Source organism: Aegilops tauschii, chromosome 1, assembly GCF_002575655.3.
Source record: "Aegilops tauschii subsp. strangulata cultivar AL8/78 chromosome 1, Aet v6.0, whole genome shotgun sequence".
NCBI classification, from domain to species: domain Eukaryota; kingdom Viridiplantae; phylum Streptophyta; class Magnoliopsida; order Poales; family Poaceae; genus Aegilops; species Aegilops tauschii.
Genome location: NC_053035.3, coordinates 335,631,379 through 335,649,368, shown reverse-complemented (window position 1 = coordinate 335,649,368; position 17,990 = coordinate 335,631,379). Strand labels below are relative to the sequence as shown.

Below are 17,990 nucleotides of genomic sequence, written 5' to 3'. Positions count from 1 at the left end.
ATCCGTGTGTTCCGAAGTTACTGTGATCTCTGATGAGTGATGGCCTAGCCATGTGGTGACATGAAAGGCAGTAAGGTGGTATTGTTGTAGCATGCCAGCCTTACGATATCCGACAAACTCCGACGTTAACGTGGACTGAGTCACGTTATCGTTCTTCCCCTTTCCGTGCCGCCACATGTTTTCTTCCATGAATATGGTTTAGTAAGTTGGTAACCTCTTTCCGTGTACACACCAAATAGAGGGGCCGGGATGAGGGTTCCATGGCCCTGGATTAAAGCCAGTCATCCGGTCAGGGGGCATGGGTGTTTCCGGTTGGGACCGAGAGGGGGGCACCCCTTAGAGCGCGCGTATATAAATTTGATCCCATGCTACGCGAGGTTGTAGCCTCCCCGTCTCAAGGTTTTTCTTGAACGTTGCCGAGGGTGATTCCTGGCTTCGGGATGTTAAATGGGTGTGTACTGGTTAGATGTGTTTCTTCTAAAACACCGTAAACGGAACTAGTCCCCGTGACTACTGAAATCCGTTGGCTGTGGTTAAAGTACAAACTCTGCAGAGTCAAATTCCTTCCGAGTCATCGTATCTATGGTCGAGGACCATGGCCAGTATATCCATATCTATGTCAATCCTCATGGTAAATCCCCGGTGAACAAGCTTGAGTGGTAAACCCAGTTTAATTGTTATTCCTGTGGATGGACTAACCTTTTATTTATCTCGTACTTGTAATGATGCATATTCTTGAACTACTGAATTATTAAGTTATGATATAAGCCCTTTATGTGATGTCGCTCAGACGTCCAACTGTGGCACTCTTGTTATTTACTTTTGATATAAGCCCTTTATGTGATGTCGCTCAGACGTCCGATTGTGGCACTCTTGTTATTTACTTTTGATATAAGCCCTTTATGTGATGTCGCTCAGACGTCCGACTGTGGCACTCTTATTATTTACTTTTGATATAAGCCCTTTATGTGATGTCGCTCAGACGTCCGACTGTGGCACGCTTGTTAATTACTTTTGATATAAGCCCTTTATGTGATGTCACTCAGATGTCCGACTGTGGCATGCACTGTCATTTATATTTTATTATAAGCCCTTTATGTGGTGTCGCCTTGACGCCCGACTGCGGCATTGTTATTTTATCTTTACCCTTCCGAGGAGTCTTTCAGACACTCGATTGGCTCTCAGTATTATTTTGGGATTTCGGGGGGACTACCGCCCGACTCCTCTTTTATTTCCCATGCGTTATTATCTCATTATCTGAGTGCGCTTGTTGATTTGTTCATGTGCATCATGTTTACATTTGTTATATCTTATGTCCGAACTGTCTTGCGAGTACTTTCATAGTACTCACCTGGATTGTTGATTTGGCCAGATGTTGACGAAGGCGATCTCATGGATGAAGAGTTTGATAGTGAGCGACGCCTAGAGGAATCCCAGTCAGTCCCGTGCGATCCTGGATATTGGTCACTTGTATTGTATACGCTTCTGCCACCCACAATAAGTATCCTCGAGCCTCACTCCGACGCTCGAAGAGTTGTTCGATTCAGGAGTCATATCACCCACTTCGCTGTGATATACCCATCACCGCTTCTATCGTGAGTTAGTAGTGATGCCACCCTATCCGCCTTTATGTAGTTTTGGCGAGTTTGTAATAAATTGTTGAGCAGTCTCCGCTCAACCTTGTATTATATTCAGTTCTCCTGGTATTTTTCTTCTATGATTAAGACTTTGTCTACCAGTAAGAAGGATTCTTCTCTACTGGTCCGTAAAAGGGATCGATTTCTCAATAAATATTTTTATTGGAAAACCGGTCGTGACACAGAGCCACGATTGGAATTCCCTCCCCGATGTTCTCTTGGAGCAGATCTGTAGTCGTATGGACCAACTCAGCACCGTCCGTCTGGCCGCATGCTCGGTGTCTTTGTACCGTCTACTCGTCTGCAACCGGTCGGCTCTTTTCAAGACACCCTGCTTGCTGATGCCGATCCTCGCAGGTGGCCCAGACACCGACTTGACGATCCTACGGAGGTTGCCGTGGTGCCCCTCGACATGCTACCACTACCCGTCCACCTGTCCTTCATGCGCGGCCACTACTGGGCGGGCATGAAGGCCAACTGGATCGTCCTCATCCACCACACCGGTAGTCCGTGGCGTCTCGTGGATATCTACACCCAGCGAGAGATCACCCTTCCATCGTTGGATACCGCCGCCATCGAGCCTCGCGGCCCGCCGGACACTCCTGCCTACTACGCACGAGACGCGTCAAGCTTTTGGCTCGACCTCTATTTGCAGAAAGTTGCAATCTGCGAAGTGCCCACACCATCAGAAGACTACATGGATTACAAGCTCATTGCCTTGTTCAACATGGGATTAGTCTATCTGGAATCCGGTCGCCATACATGGTTATGGCTCATCATCAATCCTATTGAGGCAACATTTCTGTCTGATGCTATAGTGCACGGTGGCATCGTTTACGCGGTCGACGCACAGATTGGCTGCCTATACTGGTGGAATCTATCGTCGTGTAATTGTTCTATCTCATCTCATCTTTACCTTATGAATACGACTGCCTGTTCATTTGTTACAAATTTAGAATGCATAGCATGTCTATAACCACATCATTGTTATATGTTCCTCTCATTTCCTAGATTTTTATGACCACACATGTTATTGTTAGAGTTGATATGAGAACAATTGGCATCTAATGATTGTTAGAATACATATTATGAGCATAACATCATGATTGCTATATGTTACTCTCGTTTACAAGATTTTTATAACAACGCATGTTATTGCTTAGAGTTGATATGAGAACAGTAGTAGTAAGTGCTATGGTAGAATATGAGTAGGCGCTGTCATAGCTGTTTTCCTCTCATTGTTACATGATGTTTGAACCATGGCATATTGCTAGAATATGAAAGCCATTGGCTTATTTTTTTAACTTGGGGTATGATTATGACCACAGCATTGCAATTCTCTGTCTATGATATGTGTCACCGTTATAATAATCTTAATTCCACACATACTCTGAACATGATTGTTTATTTTTGTCCTTTTGGTCTCCAATTTGAATTGTTGCAGCAGACGCAAATGCGCTGGCCTTCATGATTCCAGGACATGGAATCATACCAGCCGATGGGTGGTGGTTTATCGCTCGTTCAGCTGACGGCGGTCATTTGATGCTCATTCGCACGTACCAAATTGACCAAACCATTACATCAAACCACATGCAGTACAATGCATGGGGCGTTCGTGACATTGATGGCTATGGCTGCTTCGTGTTCGAGAAAGATCCCAGCTCCGTTGGGCCAGGCGTATTCAACTGGAGGCGGGTTTACAGCCTCGGCAACCACTCCTTGTTCCTCGGGCTCAGTTATCCGATCATCCAACCAATCATCGATCATATCACCGGCGATGATTACTGTGCTATGCAACTTCCATTCGCGAGGGGGGGCTGTGTTTACACATCATACCATGGGTTTCATGAATCACCATATCCAGAGATTCGTCGACACAGCTTGTTGCCAGATAATCTTCAGTGTGTGAAAGGCATCAAGCTTCCATGCGATGGATGGCTTTTGCAAACCCGACATGCGGCGATGTGGTTCATGCCAACAGCAAATATGCACAACTTGATTCGTGCTGATATCTAGACTGAGCCATGTATTCTGCTGCTGTAGCACGACCCTCTTTTGTTGGATATTCTGTACTGTTGTTAGTTTGAAGCACTCCTCTGGTTTGAAGGATAGATACCTTCCTGGGATCAAGTGCATCCTAACTCACCTGCGTAGGATGTACTGATAATGATGATGGAGATGTTGTGCAGAAGCCATATATATGTGTGTGTGTGTGTGTGTGTGTGTGTGTGTGGGATTGACTATTCGTCACCCTGGGTCTTCACCCCCTTTATTTTACCATCAATACACCGTAATTTTACGTTCCGTAAGTTTTGTCTTATTTCCGACGTAAAAAGAGACCGTAAAAAAAATATGATCGTCGTAAAAAATATTTTATGTTATGTAAAATTACAAACGTAAAAACATAGTGTAAAATACACATAAACTGCAATTTTTCTTGTCTTATGACCTATATTTTTATTTTCTTATACCAAATTTTACGTAGTGGATCAATAAAAATGTAACTATTTGAATTCTAAACGTAATTTAATTATGAAATGATCGTTAAATTACCTTGGGTGAAGAATAACTTATTCTGCACCCTGGGTGATGAATAATATCTATATATATATATATATATATATATATATATAAGTTAGGCTTCAAGTGCGTACTTTTTAGTTAAACCTATGTATAAATTGTGACACTAAATACGACTAGTAAGTAGTACAGTAGCAGTACTAGTATACGTCGGTCAAATTATTCATCATGTCCACACATTGAATTGACGTGACAACACGCTGCACGTGAGGTGACACAAGAATCCCGGCGGCGTGTTCGGGTATTCTGGACTTCAGATTTGAAGTACCACTTATCTGTCGAAATCTTTCATCATTCACTTAAAACAGTCGATTGATCATACATTGGGTACCATATAACTGGAATTACCGATGCAAGTCGAAGAAGGATTGGCCGGTGCTGCCGGCTGGCGTCAAGTTCGATCCCACGGATCAAGAGTTGATCGAGCACCTTGAGGCCAAAGTGAGTGCTGACAGCGCGAGATTTCAGTCTCTCATCGATTTGTTCATACCAACCATCGACAGCGAGCACGGCATATGCTACACCCCACCTGAGAAACTTCCAGGTAAGACACCGATCGGCCGTCTACTTGCACAAACATATTCCTTTGTTTATAGCTCTATTTTTCTTTTAGACGCAGACCTGGTGAAGCAATTACAATTTGACAGTTAATAAAAAGTGAAACAAGTGACTGCAACATGCCAAAGATGTTATGAAAATGCCAACTAGGTACACTAAAACCTGTATTCCACAATACTGCAGGTATCACACTGAGTGGCCTAAGGAACCATTTCTTCCAGCACAGTTCCAGGGCGTTCAAAAGGGGCACGTGGACGCGTCGCAAGATACAGTCGGAGTGCGGCATGCACGCGATGTGGCATAGGACCGGCAATACCTTGCCGGTGATGGTCAACGGCCGGCAGACGGGCAGCAAAAAAGGTTCTGGTGCTGCACACCAACAAGAACTTCGACCAGCAGAGGACCAACTGGGTGATGCACCAGTACCACCTCGGGGACCTGGAGCAAGAGAAGGAGCGGGAGCTAGTCCTCTTCAAGATTTTCTACCAGATGAACACTAGGGCCAGGAGTAAAAAGATTATAAGTTAGTTTGGTATTGGTAGTTGTACTACCTTGTCGTCCGCAAGTTGGTATTGTTGTTAACGATCTTTTGGTATGAACTTGCATTTGCTTCCAACCATCATGCCGAGGATCGACGTGGATATAAAGCTGAATCATTTGTTTCGAAACGAATTTTCAGGCACCTGATTTTTATTTGATGGGTAGCATAAGCACCCACCGTTCGAATTCCCAGTTCTCCAATTTTTTCGAAACAAGTGCATGCACTTATTATCACGATAAAAAGACAATATCCGTGCTGCATCCCAGTTATCAGTCTGTACTTGCAGAATTCTCTCGTTTATTGAGCACGTATATTGTTTTTTCAGGTCGAGTAAGTTTCAACTGGGCTGTAGACTGCCCAGGGTTGGTTTTGTTTTTAACAGGCCCAGCCCATGACGACAACGGGGCACAAAGATCCAGCAGGTATCTACTGGCCTCTGGCCCGCCAGCGTTAGTTATATTTTGTCTTACAACATCCGCAGGCAGGTTTTTTTACTGAATCAAACACACAGCCCAGTTCTATTTTCCTCTTGAAACGCATGTCCTACATCCGTTTTCTAATCTCTACCTATAGTTTTACTAGTTCATATACACGTATCATTATATTGAAAACACATAAAATTCCCTTTTCATATTTACATCCTTATTTTTGTTGTTTTTTCCCACCCAGCGCTGATTTTTTTACCACTGGTTTTCCCTTAAACCAACTCAATTGTCCCACGTCTTATTTTCTTACAAAAACAAAACGATTTTTTTGGCAAATCAATAAGTTCTTAAAAAATGTTTATCATTTCGGGATTACAACAGTTCGGACTCCACCGAAATATGCAAAATAAGGTTGAACTTTTTGACCGTGGTCCTGGGCAGAAAATGGGCTGTAATAAATTACTAAGAATTAGCAAATGGGCTGCAAATTATAAAAAATAGCAAATGGGCTTTATGTTGTCTGCCATAGATTTGGAGGCTGACTTGTGGGCCTACTAAGTTCATGCGTACACAAGGTTTCTCAAAAAAGAAACTTAGTCAACAATCGACTCTACCAGCGTCAGACAGTTAGATGTCAATCTAACGGCAATCATGCTTCTTCAGTCTCTGATCTTCCTGCCCCAGCCGCCCAAACCAGCGCCGTCGGAACCGCCTGCTCCCGCCTCCCGTGGCCGGCAGTGCTGCCGGGCAGGCCTCACGGCCCCATCATACTCGCATCCCTGGCCTGTCTATCCCTCTACTCACCCACACCTCCTGTTATTTTCCGGCGACGGCAGCCGAACCAATCAACCCTCGTACTCTCCACCGCGTGGGCAGCCACTGTCGTGTCTTCCCCGGCTCCGTGTCGTTCCCTTCGTAGGCCTCGCCGTCATCCACCGCCCTGGTGCTCTCGGCGCGGCGTGGTCAACGATGACCATCCAACGGCCGTAGTGCTTCTTCAACCTCTGGTCTTCTTGCCCCAGCCGCCCAAAGCAGCGCCGGTCGTGCCGCATGCTCCTGCCTCCCGTGGCCGGCTGTGCTGCCGCGGAGGCCTCACCATCCCCATACTACTCCCACCGCTGGCCAGGCCATCCCTCCACTCACCCACTCCCCCTGTTATTCTGCGGCGACGGCAGCCTCACACCGCAGCCGAACCAGTGAACCCTCGTACTCCTCTCCGCGTGGGCATCCACTGCCGCGTCTTCCCCGGATCCGCGTCGTCCCCTTCCTAGGCCTCGCCGTCGTCCACCGCCATGGTGCTCTCGGTGCGGCGTGGTCAATGTGGTCAACGACCGACTTATATCGGAAGAGTACTGTATGTGGAGAGGCTGACAGCTGGGTCCACGGCAGCCGCAAGGAAGTGCCTCCTTATTACGCGCAAAATAATTATTCCTCCACCTGACAGCAGGGACCCACCGGACGGGCACCAGTATTTCACGGAAAAAATGTTCCCCCCTGACTGCTGGGACCCACCGGATGGGCCACCGTATTTCGCGAAAAAAACGTTTGCCCCTGACTGCTGGGACCCACCGGACGGACCACCGTATTTCGTGAAAAAAAATGTTCCCCCCGCTGTCAGCTCGGACCCACCGGAAGTGCCTCCTTATCACGCACAGAAAAATGAATACTCCCCCTGCTAGCTGGGACCCACCATGGTGGGAGGCTGACTTGTGGGCCTACTAAGTTGACGGGGATGGAGGGCTTTGTCAGCTTAGTCAATATGAACGATTCTAGCTCCAGTGACCGTACAATGTCCATCCAACGGCCGTCGTGCTTCTTCAATCTCTGCTCTTCCTGCTCCAGCCGCTCAAACAAGCGTCGGCGGGACTGCCTGCTCCCTCCTCCCCGCGGCCGGCTCTGCTGCCGTGCAGGCCTCACCGCCCCACCGTACTCCCATCGCTGGCCTAGCCATCCCTCTACTCACCCACACCTGCTGTTATTCTCTGGCGACGGCAGACGAACCAGTAAACCCTCGTACAGTCGTACTCCCCTCTGTGTGGGAAACAACTGTCGAGTCTTCCCTGCCTCCGTGTCGTTCCCTTCCTAGGCCTCGTCGTCATCCACCGCCCTGGTGCTCTCGGCGCAGGCTGGTCAACGTGGTCAACGACCGACATGCATCTGAAGTGGACTGTAGGTGGAGAGGCCGACAGCTGGGTCCACGGCCGCACGCAAGAAAATGCCTCCTTATTACGCGCAAAATAATGATTCCTCCACCTGACATCAGGGACCCACCGAAAGGGCCTCTGTATTTCACGAAAAAAACGTTACCGCCGCTGACAGCTCGGACCCACCAGCTATATCTTCGCACGCAAGGAAGTGCCTCCTTATTACGCACAAAAAAATGAATACTCCCCCTGTTAGCTGGGACCCAGTATAGTGGCAGGCTGACTTGTGGGCCTACTAAGCTGACGGGGACGGAGGGCTTTGTCAACTTAGTCAATATGCACGATTCTAGCTCCAGTGACCGTACGATGTTCATCCAACAGCCGTAGTGCTTCTTCAACCTCTGGTCTTCTTGCTCCAGCCGCCCAAACCAGCGTCGGTCGTGCCTCGTGCTCCTGCCTCCCGTGGCCGGCTGCGATGCGGCGGAGGCCTCACCGCCCCCTACTACTCCCACCGCTGGCCAGGCCATCCCTCTACTCACCCACACCCCCTGTTATTCTGTGGCGACGGCAGCCTCACACCGCAGTGAACCAGTGAACCCTCGGACTCCTCTACGTGTGGGCATCCACTGCCGCGTCTTCCCCGGCTCCGCATCGTCCCCTTCCAAGGCCTCGCCGTCGTCCACCGCCCTGGTGCTCTCGGCGCGGCGTGGTCAACATGGTCAAGGAACGGCTTCCATCGGACGTGGACTGTACGTGGAGAGGCTGACAGCTGGGTCCACGGCCGCAGCAAGGAAGTGCCTCCTTATTACGTGCAAAATAATTATTCCTCCACCAGACAGCGGGGACCCACCGGACGGGCCACCGTATTTTGCAAAAAAAACATTTCCCCCCTGACTGCTGGGACCCACCTTCGCACGCAAGGAAGTGCGTCCGGGCAAAAAAAACAAAACGATTCGCCCCCTGACTGCTGGGACCCACCAGCTACATATTCGCACGCAAGGAAGTGCCTGACAGTCGGGACCCACCTGGTCGAAGCGTACGTAGCGTTGTCATTCTGGTCGCGAACGTGTACGTACATATATACTGGTGGATGTAGAGGCGCGCACGTGTCGTAGTAGAGGCGCGTACGTGTCGTAGTAGAGGCGCGCACGTAGCATGTACATGTACGTACAGCGGCCAGGGTGCAAGAAGGAAAATACGGCCACGTATGTGTACATACGGGCGGGGTCTCGAACGCCTACTCGCGCATACGTACGGCTAGGGCTCGTGTACATGGCTGGGTCGGAACGGAGAAACAGCGTCGTCGTCGTGTTCATGGGGAGGCAACGGAATGCGTCGTGTTCATGGGGAGGCAACGGAATGCGTCGTTTTCATGGGGAGGCAACGGAATGCGTCGTGTTCATCGGGAGGCAACGGAACGCGTGGGAGCCAACCGGCTAGGTCAGAACAGAATGCGTGGTCGTGTTCATCGGGAGGGCTTGGACGGAACAGGCGATGGAAACGAGGTTGGCGTACCGCAGAGCGGAGGAAACGGACCTCCTACGGTCGAAACGGGGGTCCTGTTGATCGGGAGGGGTGTGGCGTACCGCAAAACGGAGGAAACGGACCTCCTACGGTCGAAACGGGGGTCCTGTTGATCGGGAGGGGTGTGGCGTACCGCAAAACGGAGGAAACGGACCTCCTACGGTCGAAACGGGGGTCCTGTTGATCGGGAGGGGTGTGGCGTACCGCAAAACGGATGAAACGGACCTCCTACGGTCGAAACGGGGGTCCTGTTGATCGGGAGGGGTGTGGCGTACCGCAAAATGGACGAAACGGACATCCTACAGTCGAAACGGGGGTCCTGTTCATCGGGAGGGGTGTGGCGTACCGCAAAACGGGACTCCACGGGATACTGTTCATCTCCACCGTCGACCTCCTCCAGCCTCCACGGGCTACCGTTGACCTCCTCCAGCCTCCACGGGCTCCTGTTCATCCAGCCTCCACCGCGCGCTACTCCACCGGCTACTGTTCAACCACCCCTCCACCGTCTACTTTTAATCCAGTCCTCCACACCACGGGGTCCTATTCAACCACCCCTCCACGGGAACCCCTCCACCATCTACTGTTCATCCAGCCCTCCACACCACGGGGTCCTGTTCATCCAGAGGCAACGCCACCGCTCACTGTTCATCCAACCCCCCCCCCCCCCGCAACGCTCACTGTTCATCCAATCGATCGGCTTCAGTTAGCAGCAGTAGCGAAGGAATCGCTCGATCGGGTTCAGTTAACAACCATCGATCGATCGCTCGGGTTCAGTAACGCGTAGCCTGCAGTGCAATCGCTCGGGTTCAGTTAGAGCCCAACGCCTCACTCGGGTTCAGTTAGAGCCAACACCTCGCACACACGTGCTTACGTGTATGAGAGAAACGCGCATCACTCGGCCCCCGACCTCACACCGTAACCGGGAACTCCCCGAAATTTTCCTCGCCCTCGCTTCTACCACGGTTTTTTCCGTCATGGACGGCCCAAAGAATGTCATGCAGCTGCGTCTCCGGCCCACCCAGGACGAAAAGCCCATTTTCTGTCATGACTTTTGGTCATAGAAGTAGGAGCCCACCACATCTATGATGATACCGGGTTTTGTCACAATTATCGTCATAGAAGTGTCATATGTATGACAGAAAAAAAAATCGTTCGGCCCAAAATGTCACGGATGTGTCTTTTTTTGTTAGTGTGGGTAAAATCTCGCGTCTCTCGATTCTAACCAACCCCGGTCAAGCTACTACCTAATTGCAATAGCCTCACGACTAAGTCCTCACACTAGGACATCTGCCGTGACAAAACCACGACACAGTAGGTTCGGTAACTCATAGACATGAATGAAACCGTTAGTTCAATGACCGACAATGGAACCGTGGACATCCATATCGATCCCTATGAGCACACGAATGATATTTGAGTGAACCTTTGGTTATCGTGTGATGTTCCCTTTGCTTCGTGATACTTTACAAAACCCGGGATGCATCGGTATCCTCCTAAGTCATCACATGCTTACTATACCGAAATCCTCGTTACCGGTTTTGTTCATCTTTCTCGTTATTGTGTTCCAACATCCCTGTGACGTAGTCACCTGTGTCTGGCCAGATGATAATGGATTCCGTCACACCGAGAGGGCCCTAAGAATAGCTCTCCATCAGCGGAGGAGCAAATCCCACTCTTGAGCTATCTAGTTCCTTGTCAAACTTTTCGATGAGTCTATAAGTTGTCGTTATGATCACCGTGTTACATGTGACATTTGAGCAACCCCAAAGTCCACCGTACGGTAAGAAGTGACTATGATACTCTCATGGTCTAAGGAGCAAAATCACATGTTAATACTCCGTGTTATTACAATTGATTATAGACAATATTATCTCAATTCATAACAAACAAGTTTGAGTCGACTCAATATGATCGTTCTTCCAACGTTATAATCTCAATGTTGTTTTAGGACTACCGTTACACTTAACGATATCCTAAGATCCGGAAAATGTGATCACCAACAACACTTGAGCTAGTCTTAGGCGAGACTAGGAACCTTTATTTTATCCCTTTATCATTGCACACGTGCATATGAGTTTCCAAATCACATATTCCAGAATCATAGCAGTTATAGCATAAAATATAAACACTCAATTATGAATATGTAAATATAATAATACAACCGAATTATGAATATGGAAACATAATATAATAATATGCTCCTAAGAGTCTTTTTCTTGCGGGTGAATATGCTCCTAAGAGTCGAAATGGATTTCCTCTGTAAGGACTAGGTATTAGTTGCCACGACGACATCGCGGTGGCTTTCTTCTCACTCTGCACCGCCTAGCGCCTAGCGAAGCATAGTTTTTGAAAGTGTCCAACAAGCATTTTGTTTTGCAATATTTTTAATCATTACTCAACTATATCTTAGTCGATTGAGACTTAACTAAGTCTCAATCAAATGACATAACGTGTAAGAAATTAATAAAAAATTAGAAAGAAAATTCTGCATGGATCTCAATGTAAGACCTTATGAATTACTCCCTCCGTCCCATAATATAAGAGCGTTTTTGACACTATGTCAAAAACGCTCTTATATTCTGGGACTGAGGGAGTACTACCTTAGTTCCTAAATATAAGTCTTTTTAGAGATTCTAATATGGACTACATACGAAGCAAAATGAGTGAATCTACACTCTAAAATATGTCTATATACTTCCGTATGTAATCCCTATTGAGTATCTAAAAAGACTTGTATTTAGGAACAGAAAGAATATATCATTTACGACGAAGACATAATCAAGATTTAGGGCCTGTTTGAAGTCCCTCCCGCACCGTGACTTCGCTCTTGGAGCAGCTGGAGCCACAGTTTAAATTTATGAAGCGGGGAAACAGGTACTCCGCATATCTTTGGATTTGGCGGAGCCGGTGGTTACCCGAACAGCTCCTCAAGTGTGATTAGAAAAAGGGATTGCTTACGGTTCACTCGTTCTTTCCGTCCCTTCCTGACGGTTCTAGTGCCTCCAGCGACTAAGGCGAACTCTGGCTTGGTCCGGCGACAATCACCAAATCCCACCAAATTCCATCGCTTTCTAACCCAATTCCATCGCTTTTCAACAACTTTCAACATCGCCCGAGCTCCGCTTGCATCCCGTTTTTCTCTTAATCTGAGTTTTTCTCTCTTCCCTGTTGAATCAGTGTAGGCGACAGTCTCTCCGTTTCTGCCACGAACTAAGGCAGAAGGGGAAATACTCTCTGGATCTTTAATCCGCCCAGCTCTTTGGCCATCTACAGGCGTATTTTCCGTTTTTCCTTTCCAATCCAACCATACTTCCATCTACTACTGAAACCAGAGTTGGCTTTTACCAATTTGAATCTACGAGGAGGTAGTTGGTGGCGGAGCAGGTGCCGGGTGCGGTGCGGCACCGGGGGGTGGTGTGGGCGGTGCTCGTCCCAGCTCGGAGCGGCCGGGATAGGGGCCATGGAGGGGGTCCAAAAAAACTGCAGTCCATGAAGCTCTCAGATGCAGAGAAGAAAGAAATCAAGATTGGACGAAGGAACACAAACCTAGCAGGGTCAGAGAAGCCACAAGCTATTGGTAAATTGATGTCTGACAGACCTGCGCCGAAGGAGGCCCTAGAGAGCACCTTGGGAAGGATTTGGTCTCCGTTCAAAGGAGTGGAGTGCAAGAACCTAGGTATGAATCGATTTTTGTTCTCATTCCGAGATGAAGCAGGGAAACTTAAGGCGTTGAATGACAGACCTTGGACTTTCAATAAGAGGCTTCTGGTTGTTGAAGATTTTGATCCAGCAAAAACGCTCAATGAGTACGAGTTCAAGAAAATTCCTATTTGGGTAAGACTTCATGGTATTCCTATGGGATCGATGTATAGGGAGTCAGGTGAAGCCATAGGGAAGGAAATTGGGGAGGTGCTAGATGTTGATGTAGATGAATGTGGCATGGCAGCAGGAGAGTTTATGCGGGTGAAAGTCCGGCTAGATATCACAAAACCTTTGATGAGGGGTATTAGTATCTTCCTGGAAGATGATGAGGAGGAAAGGCAAGACAAAGAGATGACAGGCGAAGAAAAGAACAATGAACAGAAGGGGAAAGAGATTTTATTTACATATGAACACTTGCCGGACTTCTGCTATATTTGCGGCGTCATCGGCCACAATGATAGAGGCTGTCCAAATAAACAGAACCTGGGAGTTGGGCATGAATTTGGATCGTGGCTCAAGGCAGAAGACTGGGGAAGGAGGCCAAGTGAGGAGGATAGGAGCAGGAACTCTCGAGATAAATGGGGTTTTGGAAAAAATAGTACTGGAGGCAACAGGGGTAGCGATGCAATTACGTGGAGGAAGAATTCATTTGATGGTGAAGGAGTGGGGGTCTCAGGTAAGAGGGAGGAAAAGGAAGCAACCAGCCCACTAAATAAACAAGCAAATGAGGAAGAGGTAGAATCTGGAGGAAAGAAATTTCTTTTGGAAGGGATTCCGAGTGAAAGGATTGTATAGAAGGTAAGGAATAGTGAAGCCCCGTCAGTCCCAATGGTGGTGGATCCTAAAATATCTCAAGGACAAGGGGGAAGGGAGAGTAGAGGAGATTCCAGCGGAGGAGAGAAGGGGGGAAAGCAGGCCACAACATATGAGAAGGTGAACCCAAAGGGGCCTCCGGTCAATGAGGGACGAGGAAATGAACAAAATATGTAGACTGTAGGGGAAAGGAAGACATGTGAAATTTTGAACAATGTAAAGGAAAAACGGGGCACTTTCAAGCGCTTCAAGAGAACACAACAAACACATACAAAAGACGCCAATGACCATGAACCAAAGAAGAGAGCATACTCGGATATAGAATTTGAAATGGAACTGGAGACACTGAAAAAGTACAAGATGGAGATTGACTCAGGAGATGGAGCCGACGCAAGTGTTAATAATGCAGAGAAGGATAGGAATGGGGAGGACCAAGAAAGAGTCACAAATGAAAAGCTCAAAGCTGAGTTGAATGCGGGGCTGTCGGAACAGTCCCGCGGACCAAAATGAAAATCACGGTGTGCAACTGCCGGGGGTTGGGGAACGGCCCGACAGTGAGAGGGCTTCTAGACCTCCAGAAGCAGGTGGACCCTGACATGCTTTTCCTATCTGAAACCAAGATGAACAGCAAAAATATGGAAAGATTTAAACGAATGTTAGGGATGGACCAGATGTTGATAAGGAACTGTGAAGGAAAGAGTGGTGGACTAGCTCTACTGTGGAAGAAAGGAGTGAGAGTTGAGCTCCAAAATTTCTCAAGGCTCCATATAGATGTGGTAATAAACGAAAAGGACGGTTTCAAATGGCGGTTCACAGGAATTTACGGTGAACCTGCAAGTGATAAAAAGCATACAACCTGGAGACTTTTAAGTGTTCTTAATCAGCAGATGAATCTTCCTTGGTTATGTGCTGGAGACTTCAATGAGATTATGTACAACCATGAAAAGAGAGGAGGTCCGAGTAGATCACAAAAAGCAATGGAGAGTTTCAGGCTGGCACTTGCTGAATGTGGGCTGCGAGACTTGGGTTATTCAGGTGATAAATTCACATGGCGCAACCACAACCATATAGCAAGTCGATACATAAAAGAAAGGTTGGACAGGGCAACAGGGAATCGTAGCTGGTGCAATCGATTCCCAAACTACAAAGTCGTAAATGAGGATCCAAGACACTCAAATCACCGTCCTGTAACTATATTGATGGAGAGTACAAATCATAGACACAATACAGGAGGGTATGCCAAAGCTTTTAGATTTGAAGCCAAATGGTTGCAAGAGGAGGATTGCGAGGCAGTGGTGAACAATGCATGGGCTACTGCTGCAGCGCGAGGAGTAAATAAAGCAGCCGACAAGTTGCATGCAGTAGCTTGTGACCTAAAAGAGTGGGACACAAACGTCTTAGGCAATCTAGAAAAGAGGATAAATCAACTCAAAAGAGAATTAGAGGAAGTAAGGAGGAAAGAGATCAACCAGGTTAATGTGTCAAGAGAACTTTTTTTGAAGGAAAAGCTGGACAGATTAGAACATCAAAGGGATATTTTTTGGAAGCAAAGAGCTCATGTCAAATGGCTTGAATCAGGAGATAAGAATACTGCTTTCTTCCATGCTTTTGCATCAGAAAGAAAACGCAAAAACACAATTTGAAAGCTGAAGAAGGAAGATGGTAGTTGGATAGAGGGAGAGGAGCAACTGAAAAATCACATTGCTGGCTACTTTTATAGTCTCTTCTCATCCACAGTCAGGCAGGAAAATGAGGCCATTTTGCAAGCAATAAATCCAAAGGTAAATGAAGGCATGAACAGAGTCCTTTGCGCTGAATACACAGAGGATGAGACTCGGGAGGCCTTATTCAGCATTGGAGATTTGAAAGCTCCTGGTCCTGATGGGATGCCAGCAATCTTTTTCAAAAAGTTTTGGCAAACTGTAGGGGATCAAATAACGTCGGAGGTGCTCAATGTCCTAAATGGTGGCGAATGCCAGAAGGCTGGAACAATACGATGATTGTCTTAATCCCAAAAACAGCAAAGCCAGAAAAATTGAAAGATTTGAGACCAATAAGTCTCTGCAATGTACTTTACAAGGTGGTCTCCAAGGTGATAACGCGTAGACTAAAAACCATTCTACCTGACATCATATCCTTGAATCAAAGTGCATTTGTGTCGGGCCGCATGATCTCAGACAATATCCTATTGGCGTATGAACTTTCACATTTTCTCCGTAGAAGAGGAAAGGGAGGCACATGCTACGCGGCACTCAAGTTGGATATGAGTAAAGCATATGATAGGGTAGAATGGAAATTCTTAAATGATATGATGATCCAAATGGGATTTAACAGGAGTTGGGTTAAGCTAGTGATGAAGTGCATTACAACAGTAAAATATCAAGTGAAGGTCAATAGAGATGTCACAGAAGTGTTTGTACCGCAGAGGGGATTACGGCAGGGAGACCCACTATCTCCATACATGTTGCTTATATGTGCTGAAGGGTTCTCAGCCATGTTACATAAAGCAGAAGCAAATCAAAGATTGAAAGGGATTAAAATCTGTAGGCAAGCCCCAAGTGTCAGCCACTTATTATTTGCAGATGATTCATTATTGTTAATGGAGGCAAATGCCAATGCAGTCGAGGAAGTGAACAGAATCTTGCATATTTACGAAGCATGCTCAGGACAGATGATCAATAAGGAAAAATCAGCAATAATGTTCAGCAAGAACACCGAGGAAAGAAAAAGAAATGAGATGAAGAGGATCTTAGGCATCAATATTGAAGGTTTTTCAGGCAGATACTTAGGTCTACCAGTATACATAGGCAAGAACAAAACAAAGACCTTCAACTTTATAAGGGAGAGAGTCTGGAAGAAAATCCAGGGAGGAAATGAGAAACTTTTATCAAAAGCAGGAAAGGAGATATTGATTAAAGCAGTTGCTCAAGCAATACCAGTTTACGCCATGTCATGTTTTGATCTCACAAAATCATTTTGTGAGGACTTAAGCTCTATGATCAATCGTTACTGGTGGAGCCAGATGGACAAAGAAAATAAAATTCATTGGGTAAGCTGGGACAAATTGACAAAACCAAAGAAGGATCGAGGTTTAGGTTTTAGGAACTTACATTTTTTTAACCTTGCCATGCTGGCCAAGCAAGCATGGCGCATCATTCAGAACCCCTCCTCACTTTGTTCACGAGTGCTAGCAGCACGATACTTCCCTAATGGTTCGCTTTTGCAAGCAACTCCAAGTGCAGGCATATCCTATGCATGGTGAAGTATTCTGAAGGGAGTCCAATTATTGAAAAAGGGGATAATATGGCGGGTTGGGAACGGAGAAGACATTAAAATCTGGTGTGACCCTTGGATCCCGAGAGGTAGTACAAGGCGAATAATATCACCAAAGGGAAACAACTTGCTCTCCAAGGTGTTTGAACTAATTAACCCCATAACAAATCAGTGGGATGAAGATCTGATTCGGCAAACCTTCTGGGCCGAGGATGCAAAGGTTATTCTTCAGATTCCTCTCCAAGACGATACAGGTGATTTCCTTGCATGGCATTTTGATAAAAAGGCCTATTTTCTGTTAAATCTGCATATAAGGTGCAATTGACAATGCAGCCAGAGAATCATCCTTTGGACTAACACCATCTTCTAATGCAGAGGGGGAGATGTCAGATTTCAAATGGAAGAAACTTTGGGCGCTCCCTCTTTCAAATAAAGTACTGCATTTTCTATGGAGGCTGGCCACAAATAGTCTCCTAGTGCGAACGAAGCTTAAAAGAAAAGGTATTCCCGTGGATACTAGATGCCCCATGTGTTTTACATTAGATGAAGATGGAGGGCATATTTTTCTTAAATGCAAAAGAGTCAAGGCATTATGGAGAATATCTTTACCGGAACATGTTAGACTAAAACTTCTCCTATGCTCTGATTCAAAAATGGTGTTAGAAGAAAATTTTAAACTAAAACTGGAGGAGTGTCTGAAAGTATGCCTTCTTTTATGGTTATGGTGGCACGAACGGAACAAAGTAAATAATGGGGATATGATGAGAAATATATCAGACATAGTTTCCTCTAT

The 17,990-nt window shown here is 46.8% G+C and overlaps 1 protein-coding gene across 2 annotated transcripts; it reads left to right on the top strand.

Annotated features, from left to right (window-relative positions):
• Nucleotides 1-12,422: 12,422 nt before the first annotated feature.
• Nucleotides 12,423-17,701, top strand: LOC141021681 (uncharacterized). 2 transcript variants are annotated; one of them, XM_073497535.1, is made up of 2 exons: nt 12,423-17,451; nt 17,573-17,701. In XM_073497535.1, exon 1 carries the CDS (start codon nt 12,899-12,901, stop codon nt 13,904-13,906), a length of 1,008 nt encoding a protein of 335 aa, XP_073353636.1. In that variant the 5' UTR covers nt 12,423-12,898; the 3' UTR covers nt 13,907-17,451; nt 17,573-17,701. The 2 variants fall into 2 exon arrangements, with proteins under 2 accessions (XP_073353636.1, XP_073353634.1); XM_073497533.1 differs by having other exon boundaries at nt 12,443-17,451.
• The last annotated feature ends 289 nt before the right edge of the window (nt 17,702-17,990 follow it).